The sequence below is a fragment of the Varanus komodoensis genome, unplaced genomic scaffold (genome assembly GCF_004798865.1).
Source record: "Varanus komodoensis strain SLA01 unplaced genomic scaffold, ASM479886v1 scaffold39, whole genome shotgun sequence".
Lineage (NCBI taxonomy): Eukaryota > Metazoa > Chordata > Lepidosauria > Squamata > Varanidae > Varanus > Varanus komodoensis.
This window is the reverse complement of record NW_025335922.1, coordinates 8,106,393-8,132,543: the sequence shown is the minus strand read 5'-3', so window position 1 is coordinate 8,132,543 and position 26,151 is coordinate 8,106,393. Positions and strand designations below refer to the sequence as shown.

Below are 26,151 nucleotides of genomic sequence, written 5' to 3'. Positions count from 1 at the left end.
AATAAAGATGTACAATTATAATTTAAAATAACTAATTTAGCAAATCAAAAGTCGTTGCAGCACCTTAAGCCGAACTATGTATCATAATTCTTTCAGCACCACGTGGTCTTCATTTAGGAACAACCCTTGTGTCTGAGGGTTCCATTTATAAATAGGGAACATACATTTTGGGGTATATCAACCAGTGGCTCCTCTGGACACGTGTGTAAGCTAGAAAAGCGATGTCAGGAGGAAATCTCTAGGATGAGCATGTATAATTTGACACAAGAGCTTTCTCTGAAGGAGGAAGAATACATAAATTTTGTTTGACCAGGCTTCACTGGTAGCACTGCAGACTGTTATTGTTGCAGTGAGAAGCATGATAATAAAATGCTGGAAAAACAATAAAGCATTGCATTTAATAAACATGTAACAGCCATGAACTGAATGAAAAGATAAAAAAGGGAGTTGGGTCTTTTTGGTTACTGAAAGGTTTAACATAGTTGCTATTAACAGCTTTGATTCTGTGTGTGTGTGGGGGGGGGGTCCTATTTTGATGACAGACCTTCAACCATAGATGCTGGCCTTTATTTTTAAAAAAACTTTAAATTATTTAAGAGTATAATTACTTTAATCTTGCAAGAGCTGAATAACAATGGGAAGGATCTAATACTGACACTGAATTTCTGCTTGATCTGTGATGGCAGCAGTCTTGCCACTGAGGCAATAGAAAGCTAGTAGTTCTTAAAGCAGCCTTGGAAAGAAGTGGAAACACTAATTTCCATATCAGGACAGGTCAGTGGGGCATCCTTCACTGGTGATCTGCCCTTTTAGGAAACCGGCCTTTCCTTTACTCCTGGAACTATCAGAAAGGATTGGAAACTGACATTGCATACTGACCAGTCTTGAAACCTGACCCTTGAATAGTCACAGCTCTAGAAAATGAAGCTTACTAGTTTAAAATACTTATACTGAAAATGGAATGCTTTGTCCAAATTAGGCCTGCACACTGTCTGCTAATCATAGTTCCACTTTAAATGAATAACCTAATAATACATATATTTCCTGACTTCCAAAAATGAATTAGTTCTTCAAAAGGATGTCAGGCCTCTTAATATTCTGGGCCAGAAAAGTTTGTGAGTCATTTTATGGCAATATTGATACCATTCAATTTTTTTAACTGAACATTTGATTTTATATTCTTTGCTTATAAATTCTTTACCACAAACCTTTGGATCTATGTATTCTATGCCCATGATTCAAAGCTACTAACTTCAGACTTTTCAGAATACAATGCAAATGAAGCAGTGCTGGCAAACCTGGAGCTAGGTTGTTTTCCCATCTAACCTAGCACTGGAAAGTAGCTATTGTATCATCATTACCCTGAAGATCCAACTTTCACTTTGCTCCTTCTCTAGGGATCTGAGTTGATACAGGCTTTTCCATTTTCATTCCCTGCCGGTATTCCTCACCCAGGCAGCAGCTTTTCCTATGCTGCAAAGCTTGGTATGCGCCAGACTTAGCATTGATCTGGCCCATTGTGTCTGCTCTAGTGGCCTATATACGCAGAGTGGGCAAGTTGTGCAGTCCAGATGTTTTGGTCTGCCAGTTCCTATCAGCCCTAGTCAGCATAGTCAATTGTGGGGGATGATGGGAATTGTAGGCCCCAAAATGTGGAAGGCCACTATTTGCTCACCTCTGCTATATATTGAGCTTCAAATACGTAGTAGCATATAAGCAAAGCTAAGGTGAGCTTGTGGATGCTCCTGTACAAAAGATAATGGCTTATCACACGTCTTTCTCCACTTGCTTAAATGTGGACTGGAGGTCTGTTCCTCAGTGTATGAAGTGCTCTGTGAGGGATGGATACAAAGGGCCCTTGTGGTCTGTGCATTCTTTGCCAACTCCTTCAATAAGTCTGGACTTCCTGGACAGCCACTTTCATCAAGATCTGCAGTTTCACTGTCAAGGAATCTAAACAAATGCAACAAGGAAAGAAACAAGGAAGAAGAAATATGCTGAGAGAGCCATTATTGAACAAAAGCAGAAAAGAGGCTGCTTCAGCAATTGGTAGGTTCACACTATGAAGCACAGACCTATCCTTTTGACTCCTAGGTGTGGATGCAGCCAAAAATACTAGTATGACTTTTGTGAGTTTTAGCATCAAGACAGATAAAATGTTCTATCCAGGTGTGTATGTACTTAATTTCTATATGGTATGCAATGGCCTTGAATGCCTGTAAAAAAAAATCCTTTTGTGCTGATTGGAATTATAGTAAAAACCTCCACTTTTGTGGGTTTAACTTAAATGGATTTGATTATTCGCAAGTTTGCTATCAATAATTAAATGGGATTTTTTTTGTTAGTTTAGTGGCCTACTGTGGAATATTGCAGACCATGCATGCATGTAGGCGTATGTACCAACAGTGCAGAAAAAGAAGCAATCCAGTACACGCATGGTTAACAGTATTAAGAGTTAAGCTGGGTGGGGGGTGGATAGAGATATTCACAGTTTTTCCACTTTTGCAGGATATTGTTCCTCCATGAATGTGGAGGGGTAACTAGTTGGAAGTAGGGGCTATTTATTTGAATGCTCTTACATGTTCCTTCATTGTGGAGCTCCTGGAAGTATTCCTCATCCATGGATTATATTTTTCCCAATTAGCATCAATTTAACAAAAGGTTTACCATGCATGGGGTGCACCGTCTTTTTGATCCTGATGGCCTCAGTGGGGTGGAGAGGGGTGGGTCATCCAAAAATACACACACACACACACACACACTTGCACACATGCACAAACATACATAAGAGGAAAAATGAAATTTGGTAATGGAGAGGAGAGGAATTTGGAGGTGGAAGCATGGGGGCTGTGCAACACAACCCAGTGCTTCATATAGGCCATTGATTGTCCATCCTGAGGATAGCAGCAACTCAAGCAAAAAGAAAGCTTCAAAATTAGTATAAATTGGGACAGGCTTCACAGCTGACACACAAAGGCCAATGTTTGAAGTATGAAGGGAAGACCTACAACTCCAAGGAGCAGAAAGCAGGTAATTCCCATCTCCTTCAACAAATTCTAGAGCTGCAAGCCCAAGAGTACATGTAGCCGAGCTTCAGCTGTTGGGTGGTATAGAAAAGCAATGACATGAATGAATAACTTAAATCTAGGATAGGCAGTGGTCACTTGTGAAGCTTCTCCCTCAGATTTAGCTAATTTTCTGGTTAACCTGCATGTCTGGAGCTGCAGAAGAAAGGGGCCATTGCTGTTCCATGGTCAATGCTGGCTGCCCTCCCTGCCAAGGACTCACAGCATACATCAAGAGTGCACAACTCAATGGTTCTTTTTCTATTGATCCGGGTCCGGTAGGGCACAAGTAACCAAGATGGTGGGGGAAGGAGAGACAGCAGGGCGGTGAAGCAGCTGGGGGTGGGCAGGGGAGAACAGAGAGGCAAATGGCTCAGGGCCTCCTCCAACCTGGCAGCATCACTGGCCATACTTACTGAACTTGGATGTGCAGCAGCGTGGTAGTCTAGTTTTCTGAACCACCAGATAGTAAACAGGCAAGCCAGTCAGTGTTATAGCACAGCCTATGCCGGTGTTCACAGGATCTGCATACAGGGATGTCCCCACAATGAAGAAGCAGGCTATTGTGAACACCAGTGGGATAAACAGAGGCACCTAAAAGAAGTCGCAATGGGAATCAAAGGGTGAATCTTAAGCACAGGGGGAACAGACTGTGTTGTTCTGAACATACCAAAGAATGGTCCAAATTTATTATGTTTATTTGATCCTGGAGATGGAAGGAACCATAACTCTCTCCTGCAACATTGCTCCTCCTCTCCTTTATTCCTTCATATTCCCTCTTTCCTTCAATAAATCCAAGGCAATGTATATAATCCTTCCCCTCCCCTCCTCTCAGGTTTTCTGCGAGGCAAGAAGGTTAGGCTGAGAGCCACTGACTGGCCCAAAGCAACCCACTTGGCCTCTAGTGGGGACTAGAACCCAGAACTCCTGAAACCCACTCCAAAATTCTAACCACGACTCCACATTTGCTGCAAGCAACATTTTCTAGTAAAGCTACTGTAATAATGCTTCCAGCTCATTGTGTTTTGAAATAATATAGGGAAAGGAGCTAGGTTGGGATGTTTTTCCATCTCTTCCTTCCGTCCTTCTGTCTGTCTGTACTTCCTTCCTTGGGTATTGTGGTGGTGGTCTTCCTGCTTCTAGCTTCTGATTCTTGAGTCAATGTTCTGCTGGTTAGTTTTTATACTGTAATCATGGTGACTTAATGAGCACTTTAGCATGCAATCCTATACTCACTTTCCTGAGAGTAAGTTCCACTGAACTTAATAGGAATTGGTTCAGTGAATTGATACTTCTGTTGATGCAACACAGAACAGTTGCAGACATATTTAACTGTGATTGTTTCCCTTAACTATGGTTAAGCATGATACCTGAATATACAATACATATATATTCAAGAAAGGGTTTAAACCAGGAGGTACAAACATGATTTAGAGTTAGGTGTTTCAAGTTCCTTGAACAAACCGAGATTAAGGTAGTTAAATTTCTCTGCTTATAAAAAGAGAAACAAAACTGGGTCTGAGACAGATAGATTCTTCTGTGATCAAGTCTTAGTCTGGCAAAATAAACCATGGCTTCAATGTACTTTTGAGATCTATAAGATCAGGGAAACAAACCACTTTTAAGCATTGTTTGGTTTGTTTAATAGATTTATAGCCAACTAACCATGTTTAAAAATATCCCTAAGCAGTTTATGTCTAGTTTCCCCTTTGGTTTTTCCTGTATGTGTGCCGATGTCTCTCTTGAGGTAGACAGTCGGAGAAATGCAATTCTACTCTTCCTGTTTCTTCAACAGCTGCAAACTGTCTTACCTTGAAGGGCCTTGGCATTTCTGGGTGTCGATAACGCTGTAGTATGAGTCCCAGTGTGGCAAGGCCAAGGAAGAACCAGCGTGAGAAGCTATAGAAGTTCAGCAGACCATAGAGATCACCAATGGACACCATCAAGTAGATCAATGGCAACTGATGGAGCAAATTTGTGGTGGGAAAATAGGTCAGTATTTGACAGAATTGTATTTCCCACTGATTTAATGCCTTGCCATGTATAACTCAGAACTGATGATTTATCAGTCAGAATGAATGAGCAGGCCAGTTTCCCCCATTGTGCAGTTTTGTTTAATTTTGATCACAGTGGTAAAAACCAATATATACCAGACTTGTTTGTAAGAACAAATGTCACCTTGAGCTGAATTATGCAAAGGTGTTCCAGCTGGTGACCTGGGCTTGTCAACAACTTCCTAAGGGCTCTTGCCACAGGAGCCACAAAGTACTTTGATACTTTATTAATGTACAGGAAAACAATTACACTGTTAAAGGATCATTTCCTTTTGCAACAGTGATGGGATGAATTAAGCTAATGCACCATCCCATAAATGAGAAATGCCCTGTTCATTTAGGTAGCAGTAAGGAAGTGGGCAGATGCATTCCTTGATTCTTCGAAACGCTTTCAGTGCTCATACCATTAATATCAGGGCTGGGAGCGGAGTGTGCCTTTGAAGGTGTATCATTGAAAAGAAGGCTGGCCACTGTCCTTCTCTTGCAGCTGCAAACAGCATCCTGTAGAACAAAGCCAGCTTTAAATAGGTACGATCTGAAATTGTCAAATGGTGGCTGCACTCTGAACCGAACTCCCCTTGTTTGTGCCAGACTTGCAGCTCTGCCAAAACCTGCTTGCATAAATAAATTATTTTATCTGAGGAATCCATGGTTTCATAGGTGCCAGCAAAGGTGCAGGCAACTTAGAACTCTCCAAATGCTTTGCCCTACAGTTCCCATCATCTCTCACCTTGGCTGTGCTGCCAGGGGCTGATGAAAGTTGTAGTCAAAGCATCTGGAGGACACCATTTTGGGGAAGGCTGCAGTACAACCTCAGCAGCCATGCGCCCCATTTATCTTAGATACTGGAGACCTGTTTTTATTAGACTGAAATCTGTCATTCCAGAGGTCCCTGTAGTTTCCCCAAGGCCAATGATGGTGAACCTATGACATGCTTGCCACAGCGGGCATGCAGAGCCCTCTCTGGCCGTGAGTTGTTTTTTTCTAAGCTAAAACCTCAGTTTTCAAGATTATTGCAGCGTTGGCACTTTGCGATAAATAAGTGGGTTTTGGGTTGCAGTTTGGGGACTCGGTCTCTAAAAGGTTCTCCATCAATGGGTTAGGGTTAGAAAAACGAGGTGTCCTGGCATGATTTTGATGGTTGGAATGTGTTTAGAATGGGCAGAAATGATGAGCTGTGCAGAAAAAGCTACTCTAGGAAGGCTTTTCAAAATTGCATTATTTTCAATGGAAGTTTACCCCTATATTAGGGTTAGGGGTGTGCACCAGGATAGGGTTAGGGCTAGAAAAATGAGGTGTTCTGGCATGATTTTGATGGTTGGAATGTGTTCAGAATGGGCAGAAATGATGAGCTGTGCAGAAAAAGCTACTGAAGGAAGTTTATTTTCGAAATAGCATTACTTTCAATGGTGTTTTAGCACTATATTCAGGTTAGGGGTGTGCACCAGGGTAGGGTTAGGGCTGGAAAAATGAGGTGTCCTGGCATGATTTTGATGGTTGGAATGTGTTCAGAATGGGCAGAAATGATGAGCTGTGCAGAAAAAGCTACTCAAAGAAGGCTTTCTCAAAATCGCCCTCTTTTCAATGGAACTTTATCCCTACATTAGGGTTAGGGGAGTGCACCAGGGTAGGGTCAGGGCAGTGGTGGCGAACCTACGGCACACTTGCCACAGTGGGCATGCAGAGTCCTCTCTTTCAAGCATGCGAGCCAAGTCGCCCCAGCATCACCCCAGCAGCCATGCATCGGATAACAGCGCACACAGAGGCCATGCGCATGCTCGGAAAGGAGTAGCGGCGCCAAGCAATGACGTCATGAGCCACGACTCATTAGCTGTGGCTCATTCTAGCTTTTGCATGGCCGGTCAGTGTGTTGCCAAGGATAGATATATATTTCCTTGGACGGGCTGTGAGTTGTTTTTTCTAAACAAAAACCTCAGTTTTCAGGTTACATTTTAGTGTTGGCACTTAGCGATGAATAAGTGGGTTTTGGGTTGCAATTTGGGCGCTCGGTCTCTGAAAGGTTTGCCATCACTGCCCTAAGCTTAAGCAGCCACCCTCAGGCCAATAAATGGCATATATCTTTTTATTTTTTTGCAAATTGTTCAAGAGGCCGAAATCAGTTGCTGGCATTCATGTGAATTGCCCTGAAACCAGATAAGAGGGCAGCTGCCCTTCAGACCACACCAGGACACACAACTTTTCTTCTTACATTTTGCAAAGGCCTTATTTCTAGAGGTAAGGGGGATTTATACTTAAATGCCACATTTATGCTGAGTTTCCTTTGCCACTATTTGCCGTGTTTGGAAGTGGCTTTCTGTTACAGGAAAGTACAGAAGGGCCAAGCCATGGGCCAAATCCAGACTGCCCAGATCACAATCCTGTGCTCTGGCGTTCCCCAGGTAGCCACGCCTCCTCCTCCTGGCCCCATCTCTTTTGTTGTTGTGCAGTTGCCCCGCTCTCCTTCTTACAGGTAAAAATACCTCTGCTACACTTCAGCCACTGGCAGTTAAAAACTCCGAGATACCCTATGCTGCTATTTTTGGTATTTTTGCCCTGCCCTCTTTGCCTCGGACCCACCTTATTTTTCCTTGGCTCTGCCTGCTACTAGAATGCAGCCTCCAAGAACTTCTCCAAAACTGAATGTGGTCCTTAGGCTGAAAGAAGTTCAGCACCCCTGCGCATTACTGCTTTGCATGGTGCGATCCTTTGGCCTTCCATCATTGACCAGGAGACCCAAAGGGTGTTTTTGCAGTCCAAGTCCTCTTGCAACTGGCATAGACAGCACAGTGCCATTGCCCCACCACTGAGGTCTACAAGTGGGCCTCAGAGGGGAGAGACAGGCCATGCCCGCTGATGAGAAGGGGGGAAGACTGAGGCCGTGGAGTTGCAGCCATTCCCACTGATACCCCAGCCTCTTTCCTTTCCCCCTTGCTGGCTCTAAATGTAAACAGCTGAAAATGGTTATGCAGGCAAAATGCAACGCTTGAGGCACGGGAGGGGGCAGTGGTGATGGCCACTGCTGCGCATTGCACCTGGCATGCCGTGATCAGAAGGCTCTGCCTGTGGAGGCTTCCAAGCTTCGATCCCAGGGGCAAAGGGGTAGTGCCCTGAATGGTAAGTGGGGCTAAATGTCGGCTTCCACTGTTGTTTACTTGAACAAATGAGTGATTTAAAAATTTAATTCCTCAGCATGAGTAAGTTTTGCGGAAAGATAACTGCTTCCCCTCTTGCTTCTGCACTACCATTTTGGGAGAGGAGAACTATTGCCAGGTCAGGAACTGTAGACAGTTTCCCATCATTGGGAAAAGATATTCTGAACTCTTTACCTTGATGCAGCAAAGATTCCTCCGTTCAATGCACCAAAACAAGACAGGGCTACAAGGATTGGAATCACAGAGGAGATGCTCTTGAAAACTTTATCAGCAAAGCTCTAGAAGAAAATCCAGAAAGTCCTTTGAACCAATCACTTTTCCCTCTGCATATTTCTACTTCTTTCTGAAGAGGAGATTCATTATTATTTCAATTTTTAATCCTGTCCTCCTGCAGATGGCACCCCAGACAGCAGACAAGAATAAAAATACCATAACACAATCCTGAAAGATAACTTTTTAAAAAGTACATAAACTACAACCAGAAAACAATAAAGGGCATGTTGAAGGGGAGATGTAAATCTTTTAAAAAATCAGATTGACAGACCTGTCGAAATGCAAAAGTAATTTGATTGCAGAAATATGCCATTTATTGGCTTAGCTCTGAGCAGAGGTTTCTTGCTCTTGCAGCCTACAAGTCATATTTCACTTTGCTCATATATATATTCTTCCTGAACACTTGTTCTTTGAAGAGGTGAGCTCGTTCTCCTTTTCACTGCCCGTGGTAGCCGATGTCTGCTTTAGAGCACAATCGCATGGCCTCCCAACTTCATCTGGAGGGCCATAGGAGTCCTTGGAGTGGCAAGGTCCTCCAACTTGGATGGCTGAGATCCCATTCTGCTTCACTTGCAGGTCTGGAAAGAACCAGCAGCCTCTCTAAGAGTGGAAATGTACCTCCGAGAGGTGGAAAGGGGCATGCTGCAGGTGGGTGGGAGGGGACGAGGGTGGGGCCATCTACATAAGCTTTCTTCCCTTCTTTCTGAATCGTTGCCTATGCAGATAAAATGCACGGCATCCTGCTGCCTTGCCTTGCTCTGGGCACCGACTACACACTCATTTGGACTTTGGTGGCTTATGTGCATTGAGTCTGAGGGCAACAGGATGGCATCTGTAGCCACTAGAATGCAGTTGGCTATTTTCTGTTGTGTCTCTGCCCAACAGGTCTTTGAAACCGTCTCCCCTTCCACCATAACCTTGGCAATAAAATAAAAAGAGCAAGAGAGCTACTGGACGTACCAGGGCTACTGCCTCTGAGTCGAGAATTTCTTGTGGTGTCAGGACTGCGTAGTAAGACACATTGGTGAGGATGTAACATACTGTAACCACGGTTAGGGACACCATAACACCCAGTGGGATATTCCTGAAGAAGGAAAGCCTCACTTTTACACAGTTCACACTTTCCTTTATCTTTTAGCTATTTTCTCCTTTATAAATACACAACATGGGGGTGTAAGAAAATAAATACTTCCAGGAATTTTGCATCAAGAATCAAGCCATATTCTTGATCCTCAGCCCATCTTCCCTACAGTGTTAAACTATTCTCACAATGAAAATAGGAATGACTTCAGTATTCATAACATATTCTGTGACTCAGTATCTGAAATCCTAATGCAATAAAGGGCCACTTTATAAAGAACTAAGAACTCCTTGATCTCTGCATTATATTCCAGCAGATGGTTATTTATTTATGTGGGTTTTTCTGTTGTTGTTTTGTGTATACTATCCAGTGGTTGAAGCTTTCTGGACTGTTAACAACAGTGAGAACAAGAATAAACTACAGTGCAAATATGCAGTAAAACAATATAAAATTCAATACCAAATTTAAAATACAAATTGGAAAGCAGTGGGAAGAAGATTGGAAAATAGTGGAAGAAAAAGCATTTGTTCTGTAAAATGTATTTAAGCATTGTTACTGGTGATTGTGCCAAAGGCTTTGTCAAAAAGGTGGGTTTTGAGAAGTGAATGTGAGAAAGATAAACTGCCTGACACCAGCTTCTGAAGCAAGGAAAGTTAATAACCTGATAACAACAGCAGAGGCTTATGGACCTGGCAGAAGCGTGATAGGTTTTGTCCTAAATAATAAAAAATTGCTGACTTTTCATAATACTCAAAACCAGTTGCCTGAGCAGCTGCCCCAGGTTGCCGAATAGAAGGACCAGCCCTGGGTCGGCTGATGCAAGACTTGGGTCCTCTGTTCCGGTGAGTAGATCTGAGCTGCCCTTTATATTACCCACAATGCCCTGGAACAGCACTACCTCTGGGGAAATTGGGAGCAATTAAAATGGTGCCCCAGACTGCATCAGTGCCACCAAGCCAACCCTTGCATTGCAGCTATTCTCATAAAATCAGAATCATTGTGAGATGCAACCTGACTGCAGGATTGAGGGTACTCAGCATAGCATCCTCTGGGACATCTCTTACACCTTGCCAAGCCTCCTTCAACCCCATAGGGTGGCCATATATCTTCTTCTACATAAGACATTCCTCTCTTCAAAACACAGCCAGGGGACCATCCTCTGTATGGAAGTGTCCTCTATTTGAAGCACAGCTCTGTCCACTTAAAGACCATAAGAACTGTTGCCCTCTGTAGCAAATCTCTCCTGGTCATAATCATCGGTGTTGTGATAAGATAGAAGTATTTCTGTTTAAACTGATGTCCCCTTTATTTGACGCTACCTCTCTCTCTCTCTCTTTTTCTGGGCCTAGCTCCTCTCAGCATTTTCCCATTATTCAGCTCTCAATAGTTTTGGGGCTCAATTCTGCTGAGGATGATACTGTGTTCTTCCCTTGTGCCTGGCTTCCCAGGAAAACTGCTGCAAGTTTCCAGGGCTGCACCCTCCAGAAATTATCTCTCTGCGGCATAGGTCTAGTCAATGAAAAGATCATGGAAGTCTAACTCTAGTCATGCCTGTTTTCTTCTGTTAGCCCAGGGCACCATTTCTTGTAGTCTATCCTCAGCCTTTAGCTGTGCAGCTTCCAGACTTTTTGCTTTCATCTCGACTTTTGTCCATGCGGGCTGGGTCCGTCGCAGGGCTCTCCAGCCTGGCTTCTGATGTCAGGGGATAAAATGACTGGCTTCACTTAAACACATTATTCCAACTCCAGCTCCTGACCTGTTAGCTAACCAGAGGAGCAGTGGATTGTGGTTGCTGCTATTGCTGCTACGTTTTGGTTCCTAGAGACCTCAGGCTTCTCCTCACCCATCGCCTCCAGATAGATTTCATATTTCAGGTGTGACCAGCAATCCTTCCCTTTTAACCCCCGCCCCTCCCCGGGCAAGAACTACCTTTGGACACCAAATGGCCCAAACTTTGAAGGGAAAGCTACAAACAAAGCTACAAATAACTAAAAACAAATGAAAAATGGCCAAGCGGGTTTGTTTCTCCATACTCACCGCGTAGGGTTTACAATTTCTTCAGTCACAAAGTTTATGTAGAACCTGAAAACAGACAGAGAGCCTCAGCGGCAAAACAAGCCACATGGTGCAGCTTAGCACATGCGATGGACTGTGCTGGATGAGACCATGGCCCATCCTGCCTGGCATTGTGTTGACGCTGTGGCCAACCAGCTGCTTCAAGCAGGCCGCATGTGTTACTGCTGCCTCCCACCCAGAATCCCCAGCAACTGGGGCACATGGGCACACCGCCTCTAACCCGGGAGACAGCTCATAACCATCAGTCATGTAGCCACTGACGGCCATTTCCTCCATGAATTAGTCCAACCCCCTTTAAAGCCCTCCAGTCGGGCAATCCTATTGCGGGACGGATTGCAGGGGCTGCAGCGCAGGGGCTGGAGGGCTGCAATCGCGCACCTTGTGTCCACCGCGCCGGCGCATGCATGCCCTTGCTGCCCATGGAAGGACACTTCTGCTATATCCAGAAACTTACCACCCGCCATAGGCAAACATTCCAGAGTAAAAAGCAAGTGGCAGCTTGTCAAGCGACAGCAAACTTGTGTCAAAACTACCCTGGAAATTTTCAAAGTGACCTACACAAAAACAGGTAGAAACAGGTTTTTTTCACCCCTCCTAATAGGCAACAGAAGAAGAGTCATACAAGATCAGGCCAAACTGCAGCATCCTTCTAGTCTATAGACAGGAAATGTGTGTCCCTCTCAGACGTTGGGCTACAATTCCCATCACCCTAGCGCCACATGACTGATCTTACCGTTGCCCAGAGCCATCATCCCCGGAACGATGATCAGGCCAACAGTGGCTATCTTGAGAGCTGTGAGTACCGTCTGTACATTAGCAGCCCAGCTAACACTCCAACAGTTTACAACTATTGCCAGGGCTGGAAGAAGCAGAGAAAATAGTCTAGCATATATACCAACAATTGCTGTTTCTGTTTCACTTAAACTTTTGGCTTGCTTGATGTTTGGCAATGAATTTCAAATTTTGATCATCATTCTGGAAATATTGACATTTGAAAAAAAACACACACACAAACTTGGGTGCCAGGATAACTAGTTGCAATGGCAGGATTTCAAGTCACTGTCGCTGCTACAGTCAGCTCGCTCTATAAAATTGCCGATCACCAAACAATCACCCACATTATTCTGGCAGTGTTTCGACACGATAAGCAGGTGTTCAACAGATGGTTGCAACTCTGTGGAAAGCTACACCTGCACAAAGCTTCTAAAAAAAGAGGAGCCCTCCAAGAAAAAAGTTCAAAATCCTCTGTTTGCATGAAGCTTTTAAACTGCTGGGATGCAGAGAAGGGTGGCATAGACAGCTGCTTTCTGCAAGTTACCTTCTCCCTGTGCTGAAGTGGTAAGTGCCAGAAAAGCCTTTTTGAGACAAATGGGAACGGGCAGGGCTGCTGGGATGAGGCTGAGGTAGGGAAGCTGCAAGCTTTCTTCCATATTATGAGGACATTATGAAAGAGAGCTATTGGAAAGAGAAGACAGTTTCTCCCTGAGAGTAAGAAAGACTGCCTTCCCCATCTCGGCATCCTCAAGATATTTTGGACTTCAGTTCCCATCAGCCCCAGCCAGTATGACCAAAGGACAGGAATGCTGAACATTGCAGCCCCAACAACTGGAGGGCACAGGTCGGGCAAGGCAGAAGTAAAAGATTAAAACAAAAATAGTCAACTTGGTGCCTCCGGATGTTTCAGGCAGGTTTTTTATTATTTTATTTATTTATTTAGAGTATTTGTATGCCACCCCATCGCATAGCCTCGGGACGGCTTCCATAAAACAAAACAAAACATAATACACATACTGACTATTAGACATAATGGATGGGGTTGATGGGAGTTGTCATCCAAAATACTTGTGGGTACCAATTGTGCCAATTGTCGGGAAGCAAAAACAGGACACAGGCTCAGCAGTGAGTTTTTTGTATGGACAACAGCACAGATCTACAAATATCCACTTCACAAATTTGCACAGGACTTCTTTGTAGGAATTGGACCTTAAGACTTGCTACTTCGCCTCCCAATTTTGAGCAAAGATACTCAGTAGTAAATTCTAGACGCTTTACTAGGAATTAATGTTAAGCAAGCCTGTTCTTAGGTATCCAAGCTGTCCAAAGTATTTCTCATTCAGAGATGGATACTCACTGATTCCTGTCGCAGTGGTCAACTTCACTGCCAGGGCAGGGGCTTGGCACGGGGCAAAGAAAGGCTCGATTAGGTATTGACCAAATGCCAAGGACACCACAGCCATATTTGCAGGGCTGGAATATGAAACCAAGAAACTGCAGATGAAAAGTTTTATCTCTTTCTCTTCTCCTCACCTGTGTTTCCTATTTAATTCAATTTAATTCCCCCTTTAATTTCTCCTTGCCATTCAGCATGATAGCCGGAGAAGATGGGCAGCTAAACTTTTATGTGTCAGACTCCCTTGGAAGTAGCTATTACCACGTGGTTCCCATATTTCAGTGCAAGATAGATAACCCTGTGCTCCCTGAAGCAACTGCATTGATCCTTATTTTAACTATGGCAATATGCTAACAATCCCAGTTTTGCACAGCTTCTCCTTTGATGCAAGCTTACCGGGCTGTCAAGAATTGGAGTCACTGAGCCTGTCTTGTCTGGGTGAAACCCTGCACACCAAGCTGTGCTTCTGCCCCCTATAGCCCCTTCCATGCCCTAAGGAAGTTGTCCCATAGCAGCAGAGGGCAGCAGGCATATAACTCTGTCCCTCAGCCTGCTAGTCTCCCCGGACTTCAGACTGTAGGGGGCTGCAATCTTTGTTCTGGTCGACGAAGTCTGTTCCTGCATACTTCAACCATAGGGAGATATTTAAGTTAAATTTAATTGATGCATTAAAGAATAACCTGGAGGTACACAGCCCAGGGTCACCTTAGGTACACGTGCCAAGTTTCAGGTGGCCAGGTTTCACTGTAGCACTGACAACAAGACAGACAGATCTCCATTCTCTTCATTGCTTTGGATAACCTTTTGTACAGTGGAGTCCACTTTATCAGATGTCTGAATAGTCCACCAGTTGGCTGGTGTGTTTGCACATAAGCGTGTGCATGTATCCCTATTCCTATGCATGGGTACATACCAGGGCTGAAATTATGTCGCCTCATTCATGGATGGTGAATTTGTGAGTGGGAGGTTATCACTTCAGATTTTCAGTGCATACGGACCGTTTGGAGTCAGGTCTGTAAAATGGCACAATGCTAGTGGCAGCAGTGGTCTCCTTGTTTCCTTTTCATGCCCGTAGTCACAGATTAGCTTTTTCTCCAGTCGTGTCCCCACCATTTTGTTTCCCTCATAATGACTAGGATATGGCATTACTCTGGGGCAATATGGATGAGAAATGGCGGTCAGGCCACCATTTGGGCAGTCGTCATTCCCTGTTCCACCCACCTGCCCTGCCATATGGCAGAACGCTGTATCCAGATCATTATGGATAAAACAGAATGGTGGCCATGCTGTGAATAGAAGTGCCTCGTATGCTGCTGGTACCCCAAAGGGAGGGGGGTGAATATGCTTTTCACTGTTGTCACTGTCAAGCTGCCCTGAGACATTATCGGTGCACTTTATGCTCTTCTAAGGCATTGGGTGGGCTCTCATGACACAAGAAAACATGGTGAACGTTTACCATTTTGGGTTGATTGTGTAGCCCGGACCCATTTCTGGAGTTTCTGCATGGAAGGAATAGTTTTCTGAAACCATTAAAAGAATCGCATTTCACCACAGCTTCTCTGGTTGTCTAAACCCAGAATCCCCATGTTACCACTTTTGGTATGGAAACACCATAGAGTCCTCTGGCAAGAGTGGTCATGAAGTGGCCACATCAAGCTTTTGATCTCTACTGCCCTCAGCTCCCTAGCAACAGATGTGTCACTGCTTGCTTTATTCCCGTTGGCTGGGTAATGTGTTCTTCTCTCTATTTGCTTCTGGAAACAGGGAGACAATGTGAAAACACAGAGGAAGAAGGGGTGAATTCTTTGTAGGGGGCTGGGGTAGCTGGGAGACACTGCCGACAGGCAGGTACACTCGGGGGCGGGGAAGAGGGAACTCACCTCAGAGCCACAGTGAGAATCAGGAGGAGGCTGCTGTAGTCCATAGGCACGAATTGGGAAAGGATGGGGATTTTGCTTCTGGGAGGTTTGTGGTGAGGCCAAGAGGACAGAGCAGAGAGTGTGAAAATCATGCTTCCTGGGTAACCATGTGATTGTCTGACTTCAGTTCAGGAAAAATCCATGCACCATGCAAACACTGGGGTTCTTTGCCACGTTGTGTGAACCCAGCCACTGAGTAATGCCCAGCATTAGCCCTACATAGGTAGACTTGTCAAATGAATGGGAATTAATGTAATTGTGACTTCATGGCCAATGGGGTGGGATAAAAATCAAATATCAAATGTAACACTCAGTCATTCCAATGGGTCTACTCCACACAGGATATCACTGAAAACGCCTATTAGGTCTCCTATTGGGTTGACTGGTTGTTTTTCAAGTTTCACTGTTTCGAGTCTCACAGACTAAATTCACCAAGCTTCAGTTCAAGTCTGCTTGCACACAAATACATATGCGTCTGGAGAGAAGGAAATGTGCACAATGGGGCAAAAGCTCTTGAAATGTCAAGTGCAGCTACATTATTGGACTCTTGCAGCTCTCCCTCTGAAATTATGTTTTTATAGAACTCAGGCAGCCGGTCCTTCACTCCATATCTCTTGTCTGGTGTGGTGGAAAGATCTTTCCCTTTCCACTCCACTTTCTGCTCTAAACACTGTGGCTTTTGTGTGTGACAACACCGTGAACAAACACGAAGGGAACATGTTCTGAACTGATAGTTCTGACCTTTGGGAGATGGTCAGTGCATATTTGTGCGTGTTGCGCTGGCACTGAAATGGGGCAGTGGGCACTGTGAAAATCCATCCCAGTGTTGCAAGATCACTCTTGAACAAGCCGGGAGTTCACTTGCCTCTGAGAAGGCAGCTCCCAGATGTTCAGTGGCAGACGGTTCTGTTTATCTAGTAGCTGTCCGGGTTGGTGAGGGGAGGAGCAGATCATATATCAGGCTGATTTCTGGGAGACCAGAACATTTGCATTGTTGTCACAGCAAAATACAGCAGTGCCTGCACAGTGGAAAAAATATTCCTCTTTCTCATGACTGAGGGAGAGGGGCTTGGTCTTCGGGTGTTTTCAATTTTTACTCTCTCCTGGGGCCTTCTCTGTTATTCTTTCTTTGGTTCATTCTTCCCCCACTGCCCCGTCCTTCCCAACATTTGTTCGATCACAGTGGTCCTGCATTCACCAGCTGGCTGCTTTGAAACACACAGCTGGAGCATGCCCCCAGTTGAGAGATTTAAAGAGACAAAGCTCCCAGTAAAACTCCGTCATCTGGAATACCTCTCCCCTTTGCAGAACAATGGAAAGGAAAGCTGTTCTTACCGGATCATAACAAACTCAGACCATAACCTTAGGAAGGCTGGCAAGGGCCCAAGTGTCTCTAAAAGGTAAATGTAATGTCCCCCTGACTTTGTGATGCTCGTTCCAAGGTCAGCATAGGACAGAGCGCCTGGAAACAAAACACACAGAGTTTAGGCTGCAAGCAGAAATACCTGGGTGATTGCCCTGAGAACTCCACTGCACTTACTTTTGAGCAGACACATACAAGAGAAGTGTTTATCTCATTAATTTTATTTCTCAAACATACATACCTCCAAACTGACAGTTCGCAAGGCTCCCGTGTTTTATCTTCACAGCAATGTCTGAGGTAGGTTGGGTTGGATTGAGAGATGGTAAATAGGTCACCAAGTTTTATGGCTGAGTGGGGATTTGGACCTGGAATTCCCCAGTTCAGTGTATCTGTTAATCTAAACAAGAGGTCTAGCCCACCTTTTGGTTAAAAATGACAACCAAAGCAGCTCACAAGCTTAAAAGCAACATAAGAACCCTAAACTGTAACAAAACCAGCCACTGAAAATAGAAATGGAACAGTAGAAAGAATAATGGAAAAGGAAAATCCGATCAACTGTGTCACTGGAGCTGTCGCCCGCAATTTCTGCATTCAGAGAAGGATAGGCAGGCAGCCCACTCATTGCCACCTCCAACCCAAATAGTTTTCCTTCCTTCCTTCCGGCTCTGAAATGCTGCACTTGGACAGCCAGAATCATCTTTTAGCTGCTTTGCAAGGCAGGAGGATAGTGAAGGCAACTTTGGCTCTGTGCTCCTTCCACCCTGCATGGAATGGCAGTAATCCTCTGAGATCAAAATATTACGAGTGTCTTCATGAGTTTGTGCTCTAAATGCACGTACCTTCTGCATTGACCTATTTGGGCATGACATTTAGCATGTCAGCAGTATATTTGGCCCTCTAACCCCATCATCATCATCATCATCATCTCCAGTGACCTGCATGGTCCTCCTTCTCCATTTTACTTTCAAAACAACCCTGAGAATTAATGACTGTTCCAAAGTCATGACTGAGTGGGGACTAGAACCCTAGTCCGACACTCTAACCACTAGACCATACTGGCTCCTATCAGCACTTTAGGCATACCTCGTGTGTCTCGGCCTTTACCGTCTATGAGTTCACCATGCAATGAGAGTCTATCAGTGTTGGATCCAGATGTGGATGTCCTATTCAAATCTGGACATCCACAGTGTCAGAGCTGGAACATGTGGCAGGTATGGTGGGAAGATCTCGCCCATTCATTGATGTGGGAAAAAATTACCTCATAGGTTATGGAGAATGGCTGATGGAAGATCATCTGCCACAAATATTTTGGCTTGTGCTGAGCCATGATGTCTTTCTCACTGACCTTTCTGTCACAGGCATTTATTGCACACTTATCATTCTGTACTCATGGTTTTTATGCATTCCTTAGATGACATCATGACCCTACAGTTTTCTCTTCACATCTAAACAGCATTTTAAGTGATTTTTTTAATATTAGGGAAAATATGGTATGATTTGTAAAAGTGAAAGAATATGCTTCTTTCGCTTGTGCATTTACATTATTCTGCTACACCACCCTGCCATCAAGAGATCACTATATGGGAGTACAAAATGAAAAACAGAAACACTTTTCACGTAGGGATTGAATTTCTATTCTGTGACAAAACTGATGGCTGATACAGCACCTTAGTAGCTCATGTCAAAAGACTGGTTGGCTCATTGATATGGCATATGGCAGGATTGTCCACAATTTGCCAGGTGAAAACAATGGCCACCTAAGGCACACCACCGCTATTGACTAGATAGGAATGCTGGCAGGGTTTCCAAATCCTCCACGTGCTGCAGACCACCACAAGTGGCAGATGCGGGCTGGGAGCCCATGTGGAGGTGGTGTTTTCCCATTGAACCCACCTGGATAGATCTAAGGAAGGTGCAGAACCCCTGAGCCACTGGACATGTGCAGGAAAGTAGAGCTAGGGATATAGAGATGTGTGATGCTTCCTTCTCATTCTTGAGCCCAGGGAAGAGAGGAATGCCATAGCTGCAAAACGATTAATTCAATGAACCCGCATGCACTCTGGTCTCCAAGGCGTGCAGGATGCCTTCCTGTCTACACAGCACATAGGGTGATTCAGCAGCCACTGGCATGGAGTACCACCAAAAAGCTGTGGAGGATCACTTCTTCCTCCAGCTCCACTCAGTGTTTTGGTGTTTAGCTTGAAGCTAGTGAATGCAGAAAGCCGGAAGTGACAGCCCAGAAGCATCTGAAGACTGTCATTGACCCAGACTGAGAGATGCGATTGGACACATGCTCCGGAGATGCACGTATTTCCATGAGGCATGTCTGTTTCTTACGCAGTGTCCTGCATGGAGTTCCAAAATGGTCCCCTGGCTATTTCCACAGCAACAATGAGGGAGGTCATCACAAAGCCACCAAAGGCAACTCCTTGTGCACCAACTGATGTCTCTGACAATGTTGCAGAGACATCAAGAGACTCTACAGAACGGAGTGAACTGTGGTCTATGTGTGAGGAAAGAGGATATTCCCAAGGGAAGCTATTTTTCTTGTGGAAGGCAGATCCCGTATGCACCCTGCAATCTGCCTTTAACAGCAGATGCTCCCCTCTCCACTGAAGCCTATGTTGAGCGATCCAGTTGCCTGAATTCCTGCAAGGACAAGCACCCTCTAAGTGATTGTGCTACCATCACATACACATTGCAAGGTGGTCATTCTCTTTCCCTGGCCGTTATGTAACAACCTCAGGTTGAGAAAAGGAGTGACGGAAGGAAAAATCCAAGTAACTCACCAAACAGAGAGAGGATCCCACAAGCCAGCCACACGATCAACGAGACCCCCACATTGCCCGAGTTTTGCAGCACCCCTTTGGGGGAAATGAAGATACCGCTGCCCACCATGGTGCCTATACCCAGGGCAATGACCCGGGGCAGGGTGATCTTCCTCCTCAGGAAAACAGCCTCCTCCTTCCCATCCCTCGGAGGGCTCCTTCTCCTGCAGGCTCCCATCTCTTGCTTAGTGCTCAGTCTGAACCACAGGAAGTCTCTGTGTTGGACTCAGCTGCAGGTTCCTTCCCTGACCCCCTGCATGGAGGGTCTGGTCAACTCTCAGCCAGTTTCCCTCCCTCTTTGCTTAACAGGCAGATTACAGCTTGGCCAGGGAGCCTTTGAAATAACATGAGCATGAAGCAAACAAATATTTAAACAAACATGTCGGTGGGAGGGGATGTGGGGCCCAAATCCCATGAAAGAGGCGATCTAGTGCTGCCGCCGCAGACACTGAGGTGAGATTGTGCCAGTTCCCAGTTTCCCAAGCAAAGTGCTGATTCGGATAGTATGTTCCCAATTTGTCCTTATTTGTAGTATATGTAAGCCTGTTTCTAGACAGGAAATTCCCCCCAAGTTTAGTTAATGACCTGTGTTGTTAAAGTCAGAGAGAAACACTGACAGGTTAGCAGGAGCTCATTGTATGCACCTTTAAAAATATAGACAGCGTTTAAATACAGTCCCCTAAGTGTGTCTTTAAGAATATTGGAAGCGCCGTATACTGACCCAGGCCAAAAGCCCCTTCGAGTCCAGTACTCTGTTCACACAGTGGTCCAAGAGGAGTCCTGTGGGCAGGAGATGGGAGCAACACCACCTCCTGCCTGTGCCTTCCTAGCAACCTTTTTCCACAGGACTCCTGTGCACAGCTGGTTTGCCACTGGGTGATCTTGGACAGTTCTTCTTAAATTCTTAACTGGAAACTAGTCCAGATACTCAGTTTGCAACTGGACTGAAGTGATTTCTGACCTAAGGAACTGCTGCAATTGTGGCAGAAATTCCATCTGTTCAAGAAATAGCCAAGAGGCAACGGCTCTTGTGTTGTGAGGAGAGGAGGAGGAAGAATGTGTGCATGATAGGCAGGTACACAATTATCCATGCTGTGGAGAAAAAGACATTTTTCCCTCTGTCTCATCATGCCAGGTCCATGGGTCTTCCCACAAAGATGAATGGTCATAGATTGACAAATACAAGGAAGGACTTCTTCACACAGAACACAGTTACTGTAGAGGCATTACTTCCAGAAGTACAGTTATGGCTGCCATTCTGGAAGGGGATTAGAAAGGCATTAAGACAACTTCAGGAAGGATAAGCCTGAAAAGTTTATTAGTCACAAGGGTCATATATTTTAGAGGTTTACATTGTAAACTGCCTGAAGACATCTTGTTACACATATCCAAATGGTCCATGAAGTGATAGAAGAAATAAATAAAGTATTCCTCTGCAGGTCATCTGCTGGGGAATGAACGCTGGAGTGTGGCTGCAACCATGTCTTGCTTGTGGACTTTCCTTTGGAGAACTGGTTGGCCCCTGTGCCAACAGATTGTGGGGCTAGATGTGCCTTCAGTCTGATCCACTGGGGCTCTTCTTGCTTCCTTTCACTACATCTGGTCAGAAGAATTGAAATCCAGTTTTCAGAAGACTTTGTTGCTGTTACCATGTTCTGCTGCACCCCAAAGCTCATTTTCCCTCTCAGACTTCATATCTGAAGGACAGAGATCTGTCATCAATGGAACTTACAACCCCAGTTTCATTCATCCTGTTCCCATTTAAACCATGGGTTGTCATGTGTGAACCCAAAACTGTGAGTTGTTCATGGCTACAGAAGCAGTGGGATAGCACAGTTTAAAAAGAGCCAGTGTGGCGTAGTGGTTAAGAGGGTGGGACTGGGACTCAGACGACCTGGGTTCTAGTCCCCGCTTGGCCACGGAGCCAACTGGGTGATCTTGGGCCAGTCACAGACTCTCAGCCCAACCTACCTCACAGGGTTCTTGTTGTGGGGATAAGATGCAGGAGGAGAATGATGTAAGCTGCCTTGAGCCCTTTGTAGGAAAAAGGCAGGATATATTTAAAAAAAAAAAAATCCACTCAGCTGCTCTGTATACCAGAACTACCATGCTCCAAAGACATTTGGAGTCAACTCCCAGAATTCCCATACAAGGTAGAGGAGGAAGCAAGTAAAGAAGAGGTAAAGTAGCTACAGAGCATGGATTAAATAAATCATGAGTTAGCGCTATGCATAAACCAGTCCACTGTATTTATAGTGAGTGTCATTTTTATAACAACATACTAACTTAGGCACCTACTATAAGTCAGTGTATAATAAAGTTCCTGTTTATTCTGAGCTGGGGTGTCAAAATATGACCAGCCCATACAGGTTATGAGTGGGTGGCACAGAAACCTACCATGATGGTTGCAGTGATGATGCAGAGGAGGGGGAGAAAGAAGTAAGGAAAGAGTGTTTTACCCACATGTCGGAAAATATTATTTACTCTGAATGAGTAAACTTTTGCAAGGCTGACCTGCCCTGTTGTGCTGAGAGATCAGGAAAGGAGGAAACTGTTTCTTGGGTGCCCCCACAGAGATCATATTAGTGCTTGCCACATGCAACATGCTGACCTTCCTCTCCATGTGCGTAGCTGCTAATGGGGTTTTTGGTCCTCGAGAAATTTAATCTTTTATTACGCCCAATTAGCCTCAATGGCCTCCTGCAGCCTCAAATTCTTTCATCTGAGTAGCCTGCAGGTCCCATTCCCGTGTTGTGTGCTGCATTATTGACAACTCTTTCCATTTTATTTGCTCTAACTAAGGGCATCTGCTGTTAATGATAACAATGATGATCACAAGCGAAAGCAACAAAGAAGACTCAAAGTCCAGAGGGGGAAAAAGATGTCCCAAAATAAATAGAAGAGAGAGATGAAATAGAGGGAACTGTTGGGAATACAGGTGTAGGAGAAATGAGTCACGGCACTGTTTTGGCCAGAGCTAAGACTGAGCTGTGACTTCCGGCTGATTTCTGCAGTTGGTATTACCTGGTCATTCAAGACGGTGGCCTATAGGTACGAGTATCAGCATTCCCAGTGAGATGTTTCAGGTTTGCCTAAGAATTTCAGGTCTGCGTAAGAACACAAGGGAACTATTTGCAATCCATAGCTGTGTTTTCATTTAGCATTTAGAATAAAAATGCTTCTGTTTGTCTAATCTCCTAAATAACTCCCTTTGGAGTCTGGGAGACAGTAGGATTTGAAATCTAAATAGAAAAAACAAGGAGATGACCTTCAGACCTGTGGAAGTGTTCTCCAACATGTAATGGCAACTCTTTTATTCCTAAAACAAAGTTTAACTGAAAAGACCTTTTACCTTTGAACAGAGAAAACTGAAATAGATGTTGGTACTTCCCCCTGCTCTCAGCCCATATCCTGAAATACTGTCTGTTTGCTTTTTGGTAGAGAAGTTGAACTTTTCCCAGAGAATTCATTGGCAAAATGTAAATGTGTGTCACTCGATCCTGCACCAAATCATGCAAAAAAAGAAGAGAAAAGAACAGCCAGGAATTGCAAGGCAAAGCTGCATGTCACATGAGTGTGTGTGTGTGTGTGGTCTTCCTCCACAGTCTTGTGAGTGCTATGGGAAGTAAAAGATGTGTATGGGTGTGTGGTGGGGAGGTTCTGCTTAGTTCTTGTCTTTGTGTCATTTCCCCGATGCTTTTTAGTTTACAAAAGATTGTGGATGAGAACTGCAACGCTGGGTAGAAATGGGAACGGCCTACATTTGGGTAAACCCTGAAATAAGAACTTTGCCATGGCTGAATTTGACATATGGAATCAAAAGTAAGGAAGTAATGCTGTGTGATTTAAGCTTGGCAGTGCATTTATTTTTCTTGACAAGACTCCTTGTACAGCACACAGGCCACGTGGATTGCATGTGCTGATTGGAGACATTCCAGCCTGGTGCCAGAGTGGTAGCCTGATAGCCATAGCAGTGAGCAGGCTGGGAGAGGGGGGGGGTGCCCTGCCCACCTCTGCATCCACCTGAGAAATGTGGTGGGATGCGGCTGGAGGGATGGAGCTGCCCAGCCCTCTCAGCCAGCTCTCAGCAGGCTGGTGGAAGGCTTTCCAGGTGACTCCCTTTGGCGGGTTTGCTCGCAAGGCTGAACGGAAAAGTGAACCCTGAACAAATTAGATGATCTTCTCCACAGTCCCTCAGTGGCCCTGGTGGAGTCCAGGTGGGGAATGCAGGCTCCGAGCCTCCAGTGCAGGCGCGCCCTTGCAGTACAGGAATTACACCGTCTGAATAATGCAACCTTTTGGATACGTCTTTTGTGTTGCAGATTGCATTGAAGTTGCCTACCTGTTGTGGAGATTCCCTTGTCCTGTTGAAAAGTCAAGTGCAAAAAAAGATAGTCTAAGCCAAAAGGTTAAATCTGCCCTACTCACAAGTAGCCCCTCACAAAGGCAAAGAGAAGGTCTGCAGCGCCATGTAAAGCACCTTCACCTCCAGCACCTTCATCCTTAGGCTTTTATGCTTCATATCAGGCATGGCAAACCTTGGGCCCAGGGCCCCAATCCAGCCCTCAAATGGTCACTCCCTCCTTCTCCCAGCCACCAATTTTACAGCTTTGGTGTAGTTTTCCCCATTCTAAAAAGCTGAAAGATCTTTCCTAAGGCTTAGTTACCAGCAACAACAGCTTTAAGCTACATCATGCTTGCATATTTGTGCATTTCTCCCACCTCTTTTGTCTTCAAGCCACCTTGCAGTTTCCCCCACCATCTTTAAATCCAGTTTCTGGGCTGAAAGAGGTTCCCCAGTCTAACTCTGTATGGTCCAGGCAGCAGGGGCCATGAGCCAAAAAATCCGAGGAATCCAGCGAGGCAGGGCGGGATGCAGTGGTGGAGAACCCTCAGCCAGACAGAGGGGTGTCAGGCACTGAGACTGACCCTCCAATCTGAGGTCCTGTTCCCACTGGAAGAATCCCTTCTAGTACTGGCCGAGGTAAACCACACTGAGGAGGAGTTGGGCCCTCAGGAGAGAATGCTGTAGGTCCATGCCTGGAAATGGAAGGAACTCAGTCTGAAAGGCACAGGTCGAATCACTCCCAACACTGAAAGTGCAGGCATTCTCAAGAGCCAGGCAAGAAGAACCTCTGTGAGAAGGAGCGCCCATTCATGAAGGAAGGCTCTTCATGAGTGAAGGACTCATGAGGACAACTTCTTCCAAGAGCTTCTGACAGCTGCACCCTGCTCCTGGTTGGGCACTTGAGACGCCTGCTTGTGAACACTGATTCGAGAGAGCCCCCATTTCCTGGAATGTCGGCTTTATTTCAGCTTCTGGCCCCATTTGCTGTAGCTTCCCTGATCCTTTGTCCCACTGACCCTGGAACCCTTGTTGGACTCTGTTTCTTGGATTTCTTTGCTTGTATCAGACTTTGCATCTGGGACCCCACCTGAGCCACCTGAGCACTGGTCCCCCACCCCCATCAGCAAAATAGTGCTGAAAGTAAGGCTCTCAACTCTGACCTACTGCAGCTGAGCTAGAAAACAGTGTTTTCTCATGGGCAGTAAATTCCTGCTCTCTCTTCCCTATCACCCCATATGAAAGCTGGCTGGCACACTGGGCATTCACCTTTAGGAGTGGCCCGGCTGGCGGGTTCAGCCCCATGAGTAAGGTCTGCTGTCTCTGAAGTCATTTTATCCTTCTGCTCATTAGTTCATTGGCTAATGAACTGATAATGCTGTTGTCGAGGTAAGATAGATGTCAACCGGGCTTCCCCAACCTGGTTCTGTCCAGATGTTTGGGAGAATGGCAACTCATTGGCCAGGCTGGCTGGAGCTGATGGAAACTAAGGTCCCAAAAATCTAAAGGGGACCAGGCTGAGGAAGGCTGGGTTAAAATGTTATTAAATTAGACAGTGCAGGGGACTGTACTAGATGTCCCGGTTCCTTCCATCTTGGTGACTGCTTGGTCAGTAATATTTGGAGGCAGAAATAGGTCGTACCTTCATGCCAATCTGATGCAATGATTTATTGGCCCACACTCAGCATGGGAGAGAGACAGAGAGTAGAAAAATTAACGCGATTAGGAAGGACGTATTCTAGGTCTGCGTCCCCTGCACTGTTCAAACTACAGTGTTGCATGTTGCTCACTCATTTGATGGCTCTTTGCCTCCGTTTCATCATCT

General features: G+C 45.2%; 1 protein-coding gene across 1 annotated transcript; it reads right to left on the bottom strand.

Annotated features, from left to right (window-relative positions):
• Positions 1 to 1,718: 1,718 nt before the first annotated feature.
• LOC123028952 (cystine/glutamate transporter-like) lies at positions 1,719 to 20,292 on the bottom strand. The gene is made up of 12 exons (XM_044441320.1): positions 19,943 to 20,292; positions 17,126 to 17,252; positions 13,833 to 13,948; positions 12,435 to 12,560; positions 12,156 to 12,255; positions 11,663 to 11,707; positions 9,505 to 9,628; positions 8,446 to 8,549; positions 5,524 to 5,620; positions 4,877 to 5,026; positions 3,482 to 3,659; positions 1,719 to 1,953 (listed from the first exon to the last, which is right to left on the bottom strand). Exons 1-12 carry the CDS (start codon positions 20,157 to 20,159, stop codon positions 1,889 to 1,891), a joined length of 1,449 nt encoding a protein of 482 aa, XP_044297255.1. The 5' UTR covers positions 20,160 to 20,292; the 3' UTR covers positions 1,719 to 1,888.
• Between the last annotated feature and the right edge of the window lie 5,859 nt (positions 20,293 to 26,151).

Excerpts from the sequence above, each read along its gene's own strand:
- LOC123028952 (XM_044441320.1), bottom strand. The coding sequence starts at position 20,159 with ATGGGAGCCTGCAGGAGAAGGAGCCCTCCGAGGGATGGGAAGGAGGAG. Across the intron at positions 17,253-19,942 it reads TGGGATCCTCTCTCTGTTTG|GCGCTCTGTCCTATGCTGAC; the intron begins GTGAGTTACTTG and ends TTTTGTTTCCAG. Across the intron at positions 5,621-8,445 it reads GGAATCTTTGCTGCATCAAG|GATGCTGTTTGCAGCTGCAA; the intron begins GTAAAGAGTTCA and ends TTTGTTCTACAG.